General features: G+C 46.1%; 2 protein-coding genes across 3 annotated transcripts in view; both read right to left on the reverse strand.

Moving 5' to 3' along the window:
* Positions 1–15604, reverse strand: part of LOC131193419 (zinc finger protein 420-like) — a 106116-nt gene that overhangs the window by 90129 nt on the left and 383 nt on the right. The window contains exons 2-3 of the mRNA XM_058173543.1: positions 13943–14025; positions 11712–11838 (exon numbers count right to left, since the gene is read on the reverse strand). Coding sequence (XP_058029526.1) covers positions 11712–11838; positions 13943–14017 — 202 coding nt within the window. The 5' untranslated portion in view covers positions 14018–14025. The remainder of the gene's footprint in view (positions 1–11711; positions 11839–13942; positions 14026–15604) is intronic.
* The window catches only part of LOC131193440 (gastrula zinc finger protein XlCGF57.1-like), a 29798-nt gene continuing 21179 nt past the window's right edge, over positions 6986–15604 (reverse strand). The window contains exon 2 of one of the 2 annotated variants that reach the window (XM_058173595.1): positions 6986–11513. In XM_058173595.1, coding sequence (XP_058029578.1) covers positions 9646–11499 — 1854 coding nt within the window. In that variant the 5' untranslated portion in view covers positions 11500–11513 and the 3' untranslated portion in view covers positions 6986–9645. Of the gene's footprint in view, positions 11517–15604 lie in introns of both variants that reach the window. The other variant, XM_058173596.1, reaches the window with a different exon arrangement.

The raw sequence follows: 15604 nt of genomic DNA on the forward strand, positions 1-15604 counted from the left end.
AAAAATCTTATACTCCACATTCAATAGCGAAATTGGTCTGTAATTTTTTATCAGTTGTAAGTCTTCATCTTCTTTAGGTATAAGTGTTACATATGCCTCTCTCCACGAATCTTGCATTGTTTCTTTATCTAGAAGTTCATTATACAGCTCTAGCATTCCATTACTCATTATTTCTTGAAAGGTTTTATATAGTTCCGTTGGTAGGCCATCCGGTCCCAGTGCCATCCCACTTTTTGGTCTTTTGATTGCTTCAGTCAATTCCATCATTGTTATTCTTCCTTCTAACAATGCCTTATGTTGTTCCGATATTTTTGGTAGATCTGAGTTTTCTAAATATTTTATTGTCTCTTCCTCCAAAATGTCCTCTTGACAGTATAGTTTTTCATAGTAATTTTGAGTTCTTTTCTTCTTACTATAATGTAGTTTTCCCTTTTCATCTAATAGATGCTTTATTATTTTCTTCTCCTTTTCTTTTTTTATTTTATATGCTAGCCATTTTCCTGGTTTATTTGCACTTTCAAGAAAGTTCTGCCTAGATTGTTCTTAATTTATTTCCTAACAGCTCTTGTTCATTTAGTTTTATTTCATGTTTTTTTAGTTCCATTCTTTTCTTAACTCTGTCATTCCGGCTATCTTCTGGAAATTCTTTCTCTAGTTTTTTGTATTCTTCTTCCAATTCTATCTGTTCCTGTCTTTTCCTTTTGTTTTGTTTTTCCAGTATAGGTTCTTGCCAGTCCTCTAATATATGCCTTCATTGTATCCCATATTCTGAAGCAATGTGTCCTCTTTTTTATTTATTTCAAAGAAAGACTTTCTTTTTCCACAAATAGTTGCAAATCATTTTCTTTTAATATTTCTATATTCAAAGTCCATCTTCTTCTTTTCTTCTGTCCTTTCCATGTTATCATCATTGGATTATGGTCTGTCCATATATTTCAACCAATATTCACCTCTTGTATATTCTCTATCACGACTGCCGACATCCATATCATATCTATTCTCGACCACCTTTTAAATAGTTACAGGTTAAATATTTCCTAGCTCAGAGGTTTTCTTCAGCTTCAAAATGATTTAGTTAATGGGACGCTCTTATGGAGTTTTAAGGGGGATCTTTTGACTCTGCATTTATTGGGGGTAATATTAGAAAAAAGCTGTTTCTGTGGTCCCCCCCCATTTTAAAAAAGCTTTATTCTCCTCTTTTGGACCATGGGAGCAATCTCTAAGTTGTATTGCTCTCAGACATGCCCCATCAACACTTCAAATACTTCAAATATCTTTTGCTCCATTTGAAACATAGAATAAGAAAGTTGGAAGGGGTGAAATCCAGCAGGTTCTGGAGAACTGGTAGCAGAAATTTTGAGCAGTTCGGAGAACTCTGGCTGGCGAGAGTGGGGTGGGAATGGGGATTTTGGAATATCCTTCCGCCAGGAGTGGGTAGGGAGATTTTGCAATATCCTTTCCCTGCCATGCCCACCAAGCCACGCCCACAGAACCGGTAGTAAAAAAACCCGGTTCCCAAACCCCCAAAACTCTAGCCTTAGACTGTCTACTGTCGACCTCACCCCATTCCTAAGAGGTCTGTTAGGGGTGTGCATAAGAGCACCAAGGTGCCCACCATCCCTGTCCTAATGTTCCCTTTTATACGTATCCATCTCATGTATTCATAATTATGTCTATACCTATATCTGTTATCTAATACAAGCTTGATGAAATAAATAAATAAATAAATAAATAAAATCAAGTGTCAAGGTTCCAGAAAAACCTCTTCTGCATAAAAAAACCTCAGAAGCCATTGTCTTTCAGAGTTCTTTACTAGCATGAGGAAGCTGGCACACAATGAGTGAAATTCCAAAACTGAACTTCCGGATTCTTTTCCCAGTTTTATATAAACCCCAGGAGTCCCACCCCCCTAACCCCTTTGCTGGTCACATGGTCCCACGTTCTCCCAGTTCATTCAAATATCTTCTCGCCACTCCTCCTGCAGATGTGAACACCATCCGACCTTGACCGCTTGAAGAATGTTACCATACCCCTCAACCCTCAAGGGAAAAATGTGGCAGCGTCTGGAACCCTAAAGTCTAGTATGGTTTCCAGGCCTGACATCAAGAATCTCCCACGGGTGGCCTCTGATTTCTAGGAGCCAAAAGTGAAGGTGAATGAGCACTTCCTCCCAGATAAGCCAAACTCTGGATGCGGACTCCCATTTCCCGCTCCTGGCCCCCTCCCCAAACACCAGGGGGCGACCCTTAATATTCCCCCTTTGCAACAAGCTCTGGCAAAATTTCCAGGGTCTGAAGCTCCCAGGCTGCCAGGACTTCTGATGTTGGTAGAGGGAGCCCCATAGTGGCTCTTGCTGCTAAGAAATGCCAAAAGCTGGTGCAGGAATATCGCCTCTGTGTGTGAAGTGCGATAAGGAGAAAGAACACTTTTCCTTCTCAAGCGTTTCTCCCAATCAGAATTAGCAACTCAGGAAATGCCAGGTTGTCTCATGATGATCTGCAAAAATGTTAATGCTTGGCAAGATGAATAGAGATGAATGATTTCACAAGACCAGCTAATCAGGTTGGTTTGTGTGTTTATTCTCTCATTTATATCCCACTTTTGTTATTTTTACAACTCAGGTGGCACACCTATCCAACACCCTTTCTGTTATGTATTCTTGTTGTACCTTTAAATATTTGGGCGGGAAATCAGCACGTTGCTGATTGGACGAAGCCACCAGTAGAACTGTATAAAAGGAGAGGTTTTTCCCCCAGCCTGTTGCTGGGTTCACCCTATATTAAAGAGCTGTTGTCACTACCCTGGTCTCCAGCCTCGTTACTTCCAGAACCTAACACTGGCGACGAGGATGGGATTTTGAGAACTAAGGAGAACCGAGCTGAAGCACGATAGATCCGAACCCAGCAAACACAGGGCAGAAAAGCGGAGATGGCCAGTTACACTCCGCCCGCACCGTTTGATCCGACAAAAGAGAAATGGGGAACGTATATGACCCGTTTCGAAAGCTTTCTAGAAGCCACGAACTGCAAGGAGTTCAGACAACCGAAGGGCTTATTTCCTAAGCCACTGTGGTCGGAGGTCATTGATATTGCGGAAGCCCTGGCGAGCCAACACCGTTGCAATCGGTGTCGTGGCCAACTCTACAGACTTTACTCAAAAACCGCCCCATAGCGCCGTCCAAATCGTGCGGCGGTTTGAATTCGGAGGCGAAGGCAGAGGAGGCGAATCCGCCGGTGACTACATGGCGCCCTAAGAAAGCGTCAAGGACTGCGGATACGCGACCTGGGCGAGGTGCTCCTCGAGCAACTCATCCGAGGTCGAGACATCCGGTTGCGGCGGCGGCTGCTAAGAAGCCAGAGCACATGAAATATCCACGAGACACTGCAGCGGTTCCCCAAAAGCGGCGAAGCAAACCCCAGTGCATCAGGAGGAGGTTCAGACCGAATCCGGCGGGACAGATGAGGAAGGGTCTGCCGAACCGATAAACGACAAAGGGGACCGACAACACCAGCGCCAACGCTGCAAGTTTAAAACGCGACATGTCGGTGCGGGAAGAAAGGGCACCTAGCTCAAGTTTGTCGAGCGGCCCAACCTTCCCGCCGAAAATTCAAATCGGCCAATCAGAGCGGAATCAGCAAGGCGACCGCGATTGGCTCAAACAGAAAAGCGATTCAAACCAAGCGACTGTGGTCATAGGCGGCGCCCGAGTGGAAGAAGATCTTCACCAAACCAAAATAGAGGAGTTCGTGCGGCTCGAAGTAGACACGGGATCAGCGATCACCATCATGTCCTGGGACACTTTGGCGAAGTCACTGCCGTCTGTCGCGAAGCGCCACCTGCAAGCACAACGGTTGCGAGTCCACGACTACCAAGGGAATCGCATCCCTGTTCGAGGGACCACCTCCGTCCGAGTCGAGTACGGACCACACAAAAAGACCCTGCCCATCACGATCGTCGAAGGGACCCTGCCCAGCCTGTTGGGACTAGACTGGTTCCGTGCCCTGGGCATGGGAGTGACTGGCATCTACAGAAGTGACTGTAATCTGAAAGACATTCTCTTGACCGAGTTCGAAGATGTCTTCAAGGACTGCCTGGGCAAGTACAGGGGGACCCCTATTTCCTTCAACTTAGACCCCCAGGTTGCCCCCATTAGATTAAAGGCAAGGAGAGTCCCTTTCGCCCTGAAACCAAAAATTGACAAGGAGCTGGATAAGCTCATAAACCAGGGGATTTTGGTGCCAGTCGACCACGCAAAGTGGGAGACGCCAATCGTCACCCCAATAAAATCAGACGGGTCCATTAGAATATGCGCTGACTACAAGGCGACGCTAAATAAAGCCTTACAGAAAAGCGCTTACCCCGTTCCCGTGGTGCAACACTTACTGCACTCTTTGGGGCAAGGGCAAGTCTTTGCAAAGTTAGACTTGGCCCAAGCCTACCAACAACTGCCCGTAGACGCCAACACAGCTGAAGCCCAAACAATTGTAACTCACAGAGGGGCATTCAAATGCACTAGATTACAATTTGGGGTGAGTGTGGCACCGGGACTGTTCCAAAACTTAATGGAACGACTGTTACAAGGGCTCCCCGGGGTAGTTCCCTATTTCGATGATGTTTTAATATCCGCAGACAACATAGAGGAATTGGGGGAGCGATTAAGAAAGGTTCTGGGCATTTTCCGGTCAGCCGGGCTGAAGGTTAAAGTAAACAAATGCCAAATAGGGGTAGAGTCCGTTGAATTCTTGGGCTACCGTATAGACAAGAAAGGGATTCACCCCACGGAGAGCAAGGTCAAGGCAATAAAAAAGGCTCCAGCGCCCAAAAACAAAGCTGAGTTACAGGCGTTCCTTGGGCTAGTGAATTTTTACGCGGTCTTTTTGAAAAACAAAGCGACCGTTGCTGAGCCGTTGCACAAACTTTTAGGGAAAAATACTGTCTGGTCTTGGGGAAAGGCAGAGAACAGGGCTTTTGAGGCTGTAAAAAACCTGCTCTCAAGCGATAGCCTGCTCGTTCAATATCATAACTCATTGCCCCTAGTGCTGGTTTGCGATGCCTCCCCTTACGGGGTGGGGGCTGTCCTCAGCCACAGACTTCCAAACGGTATAGAAGCCCCTATAGCCTTCTACTCTAGAACAATGTCCTCCCCAGAGAGGAACTATAGCCAATTAGATAAAGAAGCGCTAGCAATTGTGTCAGGAGTAAAAAAATTCCACGAATATGTTTTTGGGCGGAATTTTGAAATTGTGACTGACCACAGACCGCTATTGGGAATACTAGCCGGCGACCGCCCAACGCCTGTGGCACTTTCGCCACGATTGACTCGATGGACTATTTTCTTAGCCGCTTATTCCTACAAGCTACAGCATCGACCAGGGAAAGAAGTGGGGCATGCGGACGCGCTAAGCAGATGCCCACTACCAGGGGCCATCGAAGATCCCACTCCGGGGACACCCGTCCTGCTTATTGACTCTTTGGACTCTGGCCCAGTCACATCTAAGGAAGTGGCTCGGGCATCATACCGGGACATTATGTTAAGGACTGTACTCGGTTGGGTACAAAGAGGGTGGCCCGCTGCGCCGGGCGAACGTTTCAAGGAGTTTGTTAAAAAAAAGGATGAGCTCTCGGCTCAAGGGGGATGCCTGTTATGGGGTGATCGTGTGGTAATTCCCGATAAATTAAGGGGCAGGGTACTGGACCTCCTCCACGAGGGCCATCCAGGGATTGTCCGGATGAAAGGGTTAGCGAGAAGCTACGTGTGGTGGCCACTCATGGACTCAGAGATTGCTGAAAGGGTGGGGAAATGCCAGGCTTGCCAAGAGTCCAGACCCCTACCCCCAACGGCGCCAGTCAGGGAATGGGAAAAACCCCAAGGGCCCTGGTCAAGAATCCACATTGATTTTGCTGGCCCCTTCCATGGCCAAACGTTCCTAGTAGTTGTCGACGCATTCTCAAAGTGGCTGGAGATCATACTTATGAAATCCACTACGGCCGAGGCAGTAATTGTAGCCCTGCGCCACTTATTCGCAACCCACGGGTTGCCGGACACTCTGGTGTCCGACAATGGGCCGCAATTCACGGCAGCCCAGTTCGAAGAATACTTGGCAGAGGAGGGCATCCGACATGCCCTCTCTGCGCCTTTCCACCCTGCGTCGAACGGCCTTGCAGAGCGTTCCGTCTGGAGCGCCAAGGAGGCATTGTCCAGGCTCAAGCCAGGGGACTGGCAGACAAAGATAGACTTTTTCCTGGCCGTTCAGCACAGAACCCCAAGCACTGCTACAGGCAGAAGCCCCGCCGAATTATTAATGGGACGGAAACTCCGGTGCTCACTTGACCGTTTGAGTCCCCATTACACACCTGAGGGTTACAAGGGGGAAATAGACAAAACAAGGGAAATGAGCATAGGCGATCGAGTGTGGGCCCGCAACTACGGAGACGGCCCGGCCCAAGTTGGCTCGCAGGGCAAATAATAAAAGCAACCGGCCCAAAGTCATACTTGGTGGAACTACAAGACAACCGAGTATGGAGGCGCCACATAGATCAGATAAGGAGACGAATAACCGAACACATTAAACCACAAGAAATAAATTATGACCCCTCCTTATTTAATCCCACAGCTGACAATGACCCGGGGGAGGCGCAAGACTTAGCTGAGGTCCCGGAGGTCCAGCGACGCCATCAGGTTCCCGAGGGAAACGACAGGGAAAATCACAAAAGTAATCCAGGGCCGGATGGCCAAGAAAAAGAATCAGAAATTAATCCAGGGCCCGATGGCCAAGAAAAAGAGCTGGGAGGAGAAAACAGGCCCTCCGAACAGCTCAAAACACCACCCAGGACTGAACCGCGCAGGTCTGAAAGAACTAGGAGGCAGGTTATTTGCGTGACTCATTGAAAATAACATGTAAATAAATGTAAATAGAGGCAAAGTGTTTTCTGGGAGGGAGGAGTGTTATGTATTCTTGTTGTACCTTTAAATATTTAAGGAAATCAGCACGTTGCTGATTGGACGAAGCCACCAGTAGAACTGTATAAAAGGAGAGGTTTTTCCCCCAGCCTGTTGCTGGGTTCACCCTATATTAAAGAGCTGTTGTCACTACCCTGGTCTCCAGCCTCGTTACTTCCAGAACCTAACACTTTCCTCCTGTTTTCATCACAGCAACCACCCAGTGAGGTGACTTGGGCTGAGAGAGAGTGACTGGCCCACGGTCGCCCACCTTGCTTTCGTGGCTAAAGTGGGACTTCACAGGGGATTTTTTGTTGACAGCTTCTGGAGGCAAGCTGTTCCACCGATCAATTGTTCTCCCAATCAGGAAATTTCTCCTTAGTTCTAAGTTGCTTCTCTCCTTGATTAGTTTCCATCCGTTGCTTCTTGTCCTGCCTTCAGGTGCTTTGGAGAATAGCTTGAGTCCCTCTTCTTTGTGACAGCCCCTTAAATATTGGAATGCTGCTATCATGTCATCCCCTCGTTCTTCTTTACACTTAAGTAGACATACCGAATCCCTGAAACAGTTCTTTGTATGTTTTAGCCTCCAGTCCCCTAATCATATTTGTTGCTCTTCTCTGCACCTTTTCTAGATTCTCAACCAGTAGTGGGATTCAAATCCTGGTGCTACCGGTTCCCTATTGGGAGCGAGGAGTTGTGTGTGCTCACTTTACCGAGTGTGTGGTGCTTCTGCGCATGCACAGAAGGTTCTGCACATGCACAGAAATTTTTGATGATATCTTGCTGGGTGGGCAGAGCCTCCCACTGTCGCCGCTAATATTTCGTCCAAACCAGGGTGAACCAGTAGCAACCCACTCCTGGTCTCAACATCTTATTTATATCATGCCAACTCAAACTGGATGCATTATTCCAAGTGTGATCTTACCAAGGCCTAATAAAGTCATACTATAGTAATTGTTCAGCTTTTGGGTAAGGGATTCCTTGCTGCAGATGACCAGCATGCTGAAACTGATCAACTTGGCTTTGTTGAAGGCCCCTGGGAGGTTCCTAGCTAGGAAAGCCACCATGAAACAGATGGTGGCCAGGAAGCCCATGTAGATGAGAACAATGTAAAACATAACAGTGGAGTCTTCATTGCACCGCAGAATGATCTCCCTGGACTGGGAATGCATGTCAGAACCAGGGAAGGGGGCAAAGACTCCTAACCAGATAGCTTTGTGACTAGGAAGGCCACCACCACCATGATTGTTTTCGCCAAGACAGAAGAGATAGCAACTGAGAAGGTGATACTGAAGGCTGTTTGTCAATGAAGGCAAGTGGCCCTCCTTGGCCGACCAATAAAAAGGAAGGAAGTGCAGAAAGAAAGCAGTAGGGAGACCAGGAGAACATAGGAGAGATCCTGGTGGTTGCCCTTGACGATGGGAGTTTCTCGGTATTTACTGAAGATTCCCAAAACAAAACTGGAGGTTAAGATTAGAAAGAGGGCAAAGGAGGTAAGGATGACCCCCAAATTCTCCTGATATAACAAAGTGGTGATGATTTTGGGGATACATTGGTCTCGGTTCTTGTTCTGATGTTGATCTTCTGGACATCTGGTGCAGTGGTCTGCATCTGCAAAGGACAAGTGTTAACACCTTCCATAAATCTATATTGTGGGAATTATAATTTATAGTACGGGAGTCATAATTTGAGCTCAGAAAACTCAAACCTAACACTTTGTGTGTCTGATTGTATGAGAGAGGAGGAGAGAAGGAGTTATGAGTGCATGTTGGTGTAAGGGCTTGCCTGCACAAGTAAGTCACCAAAGCTGATCAAGAGAGAAAGGGTAGCTGGAGGAGGGGAAGAGTTTGAAGCAAGACATGCTTTGTTTGCCAAAAAGTCTTGCTTTCTGGAGGATTAGTTTTACATACCGTGTTTCTATTCCATTTCTATTCTATTTCTGTTTCTATTCTATTTCTATTTCTGTTCCATCCCATCCCATCTCGCTCTATTATTATTTCTATTCAATTTGACTCTAGCACAAAGATCTATTGTCCAAAAGTTAGTTCCTAGTTATACAAGCCAATTCTCCTTTTTAAAGGATCAAAAAGCTTCTGCTTCTTCGGAAGCCCTTCCAATACTCCAAGAGTTTCTACAGATTCTCCTGGAACACTTCTAGGGGCGTTAAGCAAATGTTGAGAATCAACACAAACCAATTCAGGTGTTGTGTCTCGCTCGCTCCCCCTGCCGCAGCCGGGCCCCTCTTATCTCCTGCCAGACGCTGATAGTGCTGAAGAATGTCCTGGCATGCCTCCAGCCCCCAGTCCTGGCACCATGCCCGGACAGGCCGAACAAACAAACCTCCCTCCGATAGCATGTGCGCCAGAAGCCAGCCACGAGCTGGGATTACCAACAGCTGGAGACGAAACGATGCAATGGATAGACCCACGCTTCCGGAGAATGGAGAGGCGACATCACCAAAAGGAAGGGAGGGGCAGGCCTGGATAAGTGCTGAGTCATGGAGCCACACCCCATGGCCTATATAAAGGATCTGCTTTCTGGCATTCTCTGAGTCAGACAAAGTCTAACTTGGATTGCTGAAGTCACTTCCTGGTCTCCTGCCTGCCTTGAGAACTCTGATAGGACTTTGGCAGAGCTGCAGAGGCACGCTTGATACGGACTTCCGCGACCCGGCCGTCAGCGGAGGAGTGGGACACGACATCAGGTCATCTTTTCCTGCTGTGCGTTTTTTTATGTTGAGTAAGGTTACTACTGGTTCTGAATTTCTTTCCACACTCCACACACTGATACGGCTTCTCCCCTGTGTGGATCCTCATGTGGGAGGAAAGATTGCCACTCTGATTATAACATTTTCCACACTCCAGGCATTTATAGGGTTTCTCCCCTGTGTGGATTCTTTTATGGAGTGTAAGCTTCTTCCCTTCTCGAAAACTCTTTCCACACACGATGCATTTAAATGGCTTCTCTCCAGTGTGGATCCTCATGTGGGAGGTAAGACTGCCACTCTGATTATAACATTTTCCACACTCCAGGCATTTATAGGGTTTCTCCCCTGTGTGGATTCTTTTATGGAGTGTAAGATTCTTCCCTTCTCGAAAACTCTTTCCACACACGATGCATTTAAATGGCTTCTCTCCTGTGTGGAGCCTATTGTGGGAGGTAAGGTGGCCACTCATACTAAAACATTTTCCACACTCCGGGCATTTATAGGGTTTCTCCCCTGAGTGAAGCCTTCTATGGCCCCTGAGTGAATTATTATGTCTAAAGCTTTTTCCGCACTCATGACATGTATATGGTTTCTCCCCGGTGTGGGTTCTGCTGTGTACAATATACTGGTTTTTTTGATTGAATCTCTTCCCACACACGCGGCATTCGTATGGTTTCTCCCCTGTGTGGAGCCTTTTGTGGGCATAAAAGGCACCATAATTGGCAAAACGCTTTCCACACTGCAGGCATTGAAAGGGCTTCTCCCCTGTGTGGATTCTGTGATGGACATTAAAGTTTGCTGAGAAACGGAAGCTCTTTCCACACTCCGTGCATTGAAATGGTTTTTCCCCCGTGTGGATCATCTCGTGTGACTTAAGATGAACTTTTTGACTGAAGCTCTTTCCACAGTGCAGGCATTTATAAGGTTTCTCCCCTGTATGCATCCGATTATGTAAGGTTAAAGCACCACTTGTGCTGAAGCTTTTTCCACACTCCAAGCATTCATAGGGTTTCTCTCCTGTGTGAATTCTTTTATGGTAAATAAGGGCACCGGAGGTCCTGAAGCTCTTTCCACACACCGTGCAATGATATGGCTTTTCCCCTGTATGGATCCTATTATGGTAAGTGAGCTTACTTGGAGAGCGGAAGCTCTTCCCACATTCCAGGCATTTACATGATTTCTTTCCAGTGGGGCTTTTTTTCCGGGAATTCGGTTCCTTGCTTCCAGGAAATCTCATTCTACCCTCCCTGCGTTGATGCAACTTCTCCTCTCTGTGGAGGCTTTGATGGGAAGTACGGGAGGCGCTGCTTCCGAAGCTGTTTCCCCAACTAATGTATTGATGCTGCTTCCTCTCTTCGTGGACCTTCTTATGTGAATTAAGGTGACTTTTCTGCCTGAAGGTCCTTCCACAATCCAGATATTTGTGTGGATTCTCTGCTTTGTGAATATTTTTATGCAATGCAAGGGAGCGGCTTGTACTGAAGCTTTCTGCACACTCTGTACATTTGTACATTTCCCCTCCTTCTTGTCTTCTTTCATGTAAAGGAGGAGGAAGGGTCCTTCTGGAGCGTTGCCTGCTTTCATCTTGTTTCTCTCCAGCAGGGCTTTTACAACAGTCACATAATCCAGATTCATCTCGAAGCGTTTTCCCACACCTTGAACACACTTCTTTTTCTTGGCAATCATCCGTGTCCAATAAGACATTGGTATCTGCAGAAGGTAAACTAGTGCAGTTCTCTAGCTCAACCCTTAATTGGTTTTCCTCCAAACTTTTCTTTCCATTCATTTTTTCTGCAACTTCCTTTTTCTCTTTTGGCAAAGGTGTTGCTGCCTCTTGGCCAGAATCCTCCATCTCCCATCCGTCACCTGCTTGCAACAGAAAGAATAGAAAAGTTAACACAAATATAGGTGCAAAAGGGATGAAGCACCATTGCTGTATTTGAACAGTATCAAGATTCTTCCCAACTCCCCTTTGTTCAAAAGATGATGCTATCCTTGTTATTAAATTGATATAAGATTTGACCTTTGGGTACTAAATTTCAATATCTTAACAGAATCCCTCACCTAAGGAGGCCAAGTTCCTCTTGGTTTCCTGCATGACCTCTTGGTACAGGGCTTTTTGCTCAGAATCCAGCAGGGCCCACTCCTCCACGGAGAAAACCACAGCTACATCTTCAAGCGATATCAATTCCTGACACAGGGAGAAGAAAAAAACACAACATATCTCATGAATATTCCTAACAATGAACACTTCAATTAATTACATGCGAGTTGTTTTCTTAATGAACTAACTAGAATTTCCAAGTAGGGCAAACAAGCATGTAGGATATTGAATTTAGTAGCTGGAACAGTAAAGTGTACAATAGGGCAAAACACAATTGTAATTGATTAGTTAGACTGTGCTGACTCATGCATGATGCAATCTACGCTCTGATTGGTTGCGGTAAGTATAAAGGGGGAGTTTCCCTTCTTTCCCTCCTTTTTTCCTTCTGTTGTTCTGCATGATGTTTTCAATTTACCTCATGATGTTCCTGACTATCTTATGTTCTTCCTTTTGTGGATGATGACAAAGACTGCTGTAAATTTCTAGGTTAAATATATTTATATTTATATAAAATCTACAAGTCTGTGTCAGTGTCTCCGACTTCATCTTGACAACTGCTGTGCAATTTCATGACCGAACATCTTCTCTGGAGAACCTTTCCCAAAACATAAAGTGCCTCTGGCTAGAGATACATCTAGTTAATGTTTCATTGGTTTGGCCGATTCCACAGGAGCAGCAACCCGATATTCCTTTGTTGTCCATTGATGGGCTAGACCGGGTGTCGGCAACCTGCGGCTCTGGAGTCACATGTAGCTCTTTAGTCCCTCTGCTGTGGCTCCCTGTTGGCTGAACCCACCACTGGCTGGCCCCACCCCTTGCTCTCCCCTCCAGTCACTCCCCGCCTGAGAAGGTAATAGTAACACCATTACTAAATTTGTAGATGATACAACAGTGGGGGGACTCATCTCCATGTGGGATGAGTCTGCCTATCGACATGAGGTGGACTGGTTACTTTCGTGGTGTGGAGACAATAACTTGGTCCTCAACACCAATAAGATCAAACAGCTTATAGTGGACTACAGAAGGAATAGATCAGACATCCAGCCCTTGCTTATAAATGGAGGCAGAGTGGAGCAAGTGACCATTTTTAAGTTCTGGGTGTTATCATAAAAGAGGACCTGGGGCACTCGCATTGCAGCCCTGGTCAAAAGGGCCCAGCAGAGTTTATGCTACCTGAGACTTCTCAGGAAACAACAACTGAATGAGAAACTGGTGGTGACCGTCTACTGCTGCACCATAGAGAGTATTTTAACTTACTGCACCTGTGTATGGTTTGCCAATTGCACAATGGCAGATAGGACAGCGCTCCAGAGGGTCAACATTATTGCCCTTAGGATCACTGGTTGCCCTCTTCCCTCTTTGGAAGAGCTTTATAGCTTCCGCTGCCTTATGAAAGTTCAAAAGATTCTTAAAGATCCGTCTCATTGTGGGGACCCTTTTTTTGAACTATTACCATCTGGACAATGGTACAGGATAATAAAAACAAGGACAAGTAGACTGAAAAACAGCTTCTATCCCAGAGCAGTAAGTATATATGAATTCTATTGTATAGTGCAATAGTAATGCAATATCAGGGGTTTTCAATTCAATTGTATGGAATGTGAAGGATGTGTGTTTGTGTTTTATTTTTATAGTTCTAATGTACACTGAAGATAGCATTTAAGTTCGTTATATGAGGTGCAATGACAATAAAGTAAACTAAATTAAAGTAAGGGTGATGGCAGCGGATAGAGATTCGCTCCATATTCCAGAGTGGGAGCTAAATTTAACTCCTACAGCGTGTGTTCCTTTGGCTCAGTCATCAGAGGCAGCCAGCCAGGTGCTGGAATTAGTGACAGCAGATCCAGCTGAAGACAATTCAGAGTGAGAGGACCGTCGCTTCCGGAGATCTGAGAGGCAACGCCAGCAGAAGGAGGGGTGGGGCAGGCCTGGATAAATGCTGAGTCATGGAGCCACACCCCACAGCCTATATAAAGGACCTGCTTTTGGCATTCCAACCTTGAGTCAAGCAAAGTCTTAGCTAGTTTGCTGATATTGGACTCTATCGCTGAAGTCACAACTTGGACTCCTGCCTGCCCTGATAAACCTCGAAGGGACTTGGCAAGATGCAAAGGCTTCGTTGCCAAGTCTGTTACGGACTTCCTTGACTCGTGCGTCGGAGTGGGAGTGGGACACGACAGAATCTTTCTACCTGAATTGGAAGCTCAACCGCTGTTAATCCTCGATTACAAAGAACTGAGGTTCCAAGAGATGAAGACGAGGCCATGAGAGTCTCTAGGAGTGGGGAAAAAAAACAGCATTTGCTATCAAACATCCTAACGATATTCTTGAGTGTACAATGAAAAGGCTGATTTTAGTTTATTTCTAGGCTAACTAGTGTCAAGGACTCAGATTTGGACGAAGGCTTGGAAAGACCTAGAAGGATTTCTTTAATGCTTTTGTATTTAAGTGACATCAACAGGAGTGGGGGGGAAAACAGCAAAGGAAAAATTTGCTATCAAACATCTTAATGATATTCTTCAGCCTACAATGCAAAGGGCATCTTTTAGCCTATTTCTAGGCTAACTAGGTAAGCACTTAATGTGAGTCCCTTACAGCCACAATAACAATACATAGCAGGGATTATTGAAGATGTATAAATATAATTAATGTAGGGTCAGGTCTGCCCTGTTACCATTTTAGAACGGTGGGGAGGGAGAAAAGAGGAGAGAGTAGGAGGTAGGAAAGAGGAGAAGGGGGTAGAAGAGGAAGCGGAAGGAAGAGGGGTAGAAGAGGGAGAATGAAGGTGGAGGGTGGAGGGAGGAGAGGATGTAGATAAGAGAAGGAGAGGAAGGTCTGGAAAGTAGAAGGTAGAAGAGGGAAGAGAGTTAAAAGGGGGGTGGTGACTGGGCAAGCCCGACTAATTGTATATAACTGTACATTGGATGAGCTGTTGGATATGATTGTAAAAATAAAAAAAATTTATATAAAAAAAATAACAATACATAGCAGCTCCCCCTGGGTGAGAGGAAAACTGAGAGGTGTGGAAGGAGCAGGGATTGGATTCAGAAACAGCTCTCTCAGCCATGAATGGATGCATTAAAGGACCAACTCTTATTCTATGTTTCTATAATGTTCACCTTCCCTTATCAGATAATCAAGGAAGACTACAAAAGCTCTTTTTTCACAGCTGGGATTTGCCCTTTGGAATAACCTATGGCAGAAGTTGGGAACTACGGGCCTTTCAGGACGGGTGGACTTCAACTCCCAGAATACCTGACACAGGTGGCTCAGGAATGCTGGGAGTTGAAGTCCACCAGTCCTAAAAGGGGCCCTAGCTCCCCAGCCCTGGTTTACAGCAACGTTTCTCAATCTGGGAAGCTGTCAAATATGTGGACTTCAACACACATGGGAAATTCTGGGAGTGAAATCCACATATCACAAAGTTGCCAAGGTTGAGAACCAACGGCCCATAGGAAAAGGGCGATACCTTTTTAAATGCACCCATGACTTCAAAAATGCAATTAAATTGAAGAATGAAAAGGAAATCAGGGATGAAAGCAACGAGAGCAAAGAGATTTAAAGGCTTCAGAAGGAGCCTTTACCCGATGCTCTCTCCGGAGGCGGCTCCTCTTGAGCAACTCCCCGAAACAACAGATCACGGGACGGATCGCCCCTTCCCACCCTCCCCCCCGCCGGTTTCGCAGCCATTGAACTCCAAGCCTCCTGGATCTGAAACGGCCGCAGAGAAAAGAAAGTGACGGGAAACGATCAGGAGGGACCAGCAAAATAATAATACTAATTATCTCCCCAAGGAGAAAGTGGGGACTGCAGGAGGGATTTTAGCAGCCCCCAAAGAAGCTGCCTTGAAGGG

The sequence above is a fragment of the Ahaetulla prasina genome, chromosome 2 (genome assembly GCF_028640845.1).
Source record: "Ahaetulla prasina isolate Xishuangbanna chromosome 2, ASM2864084v1, whole genome shotgun sequence".
Lineage (NCBI taxonomy): Eukaryota > Metazoa > Chordata > Lepidosauria > Squamata > Colubridae > Ahaetulla > Ahaetulla prasina.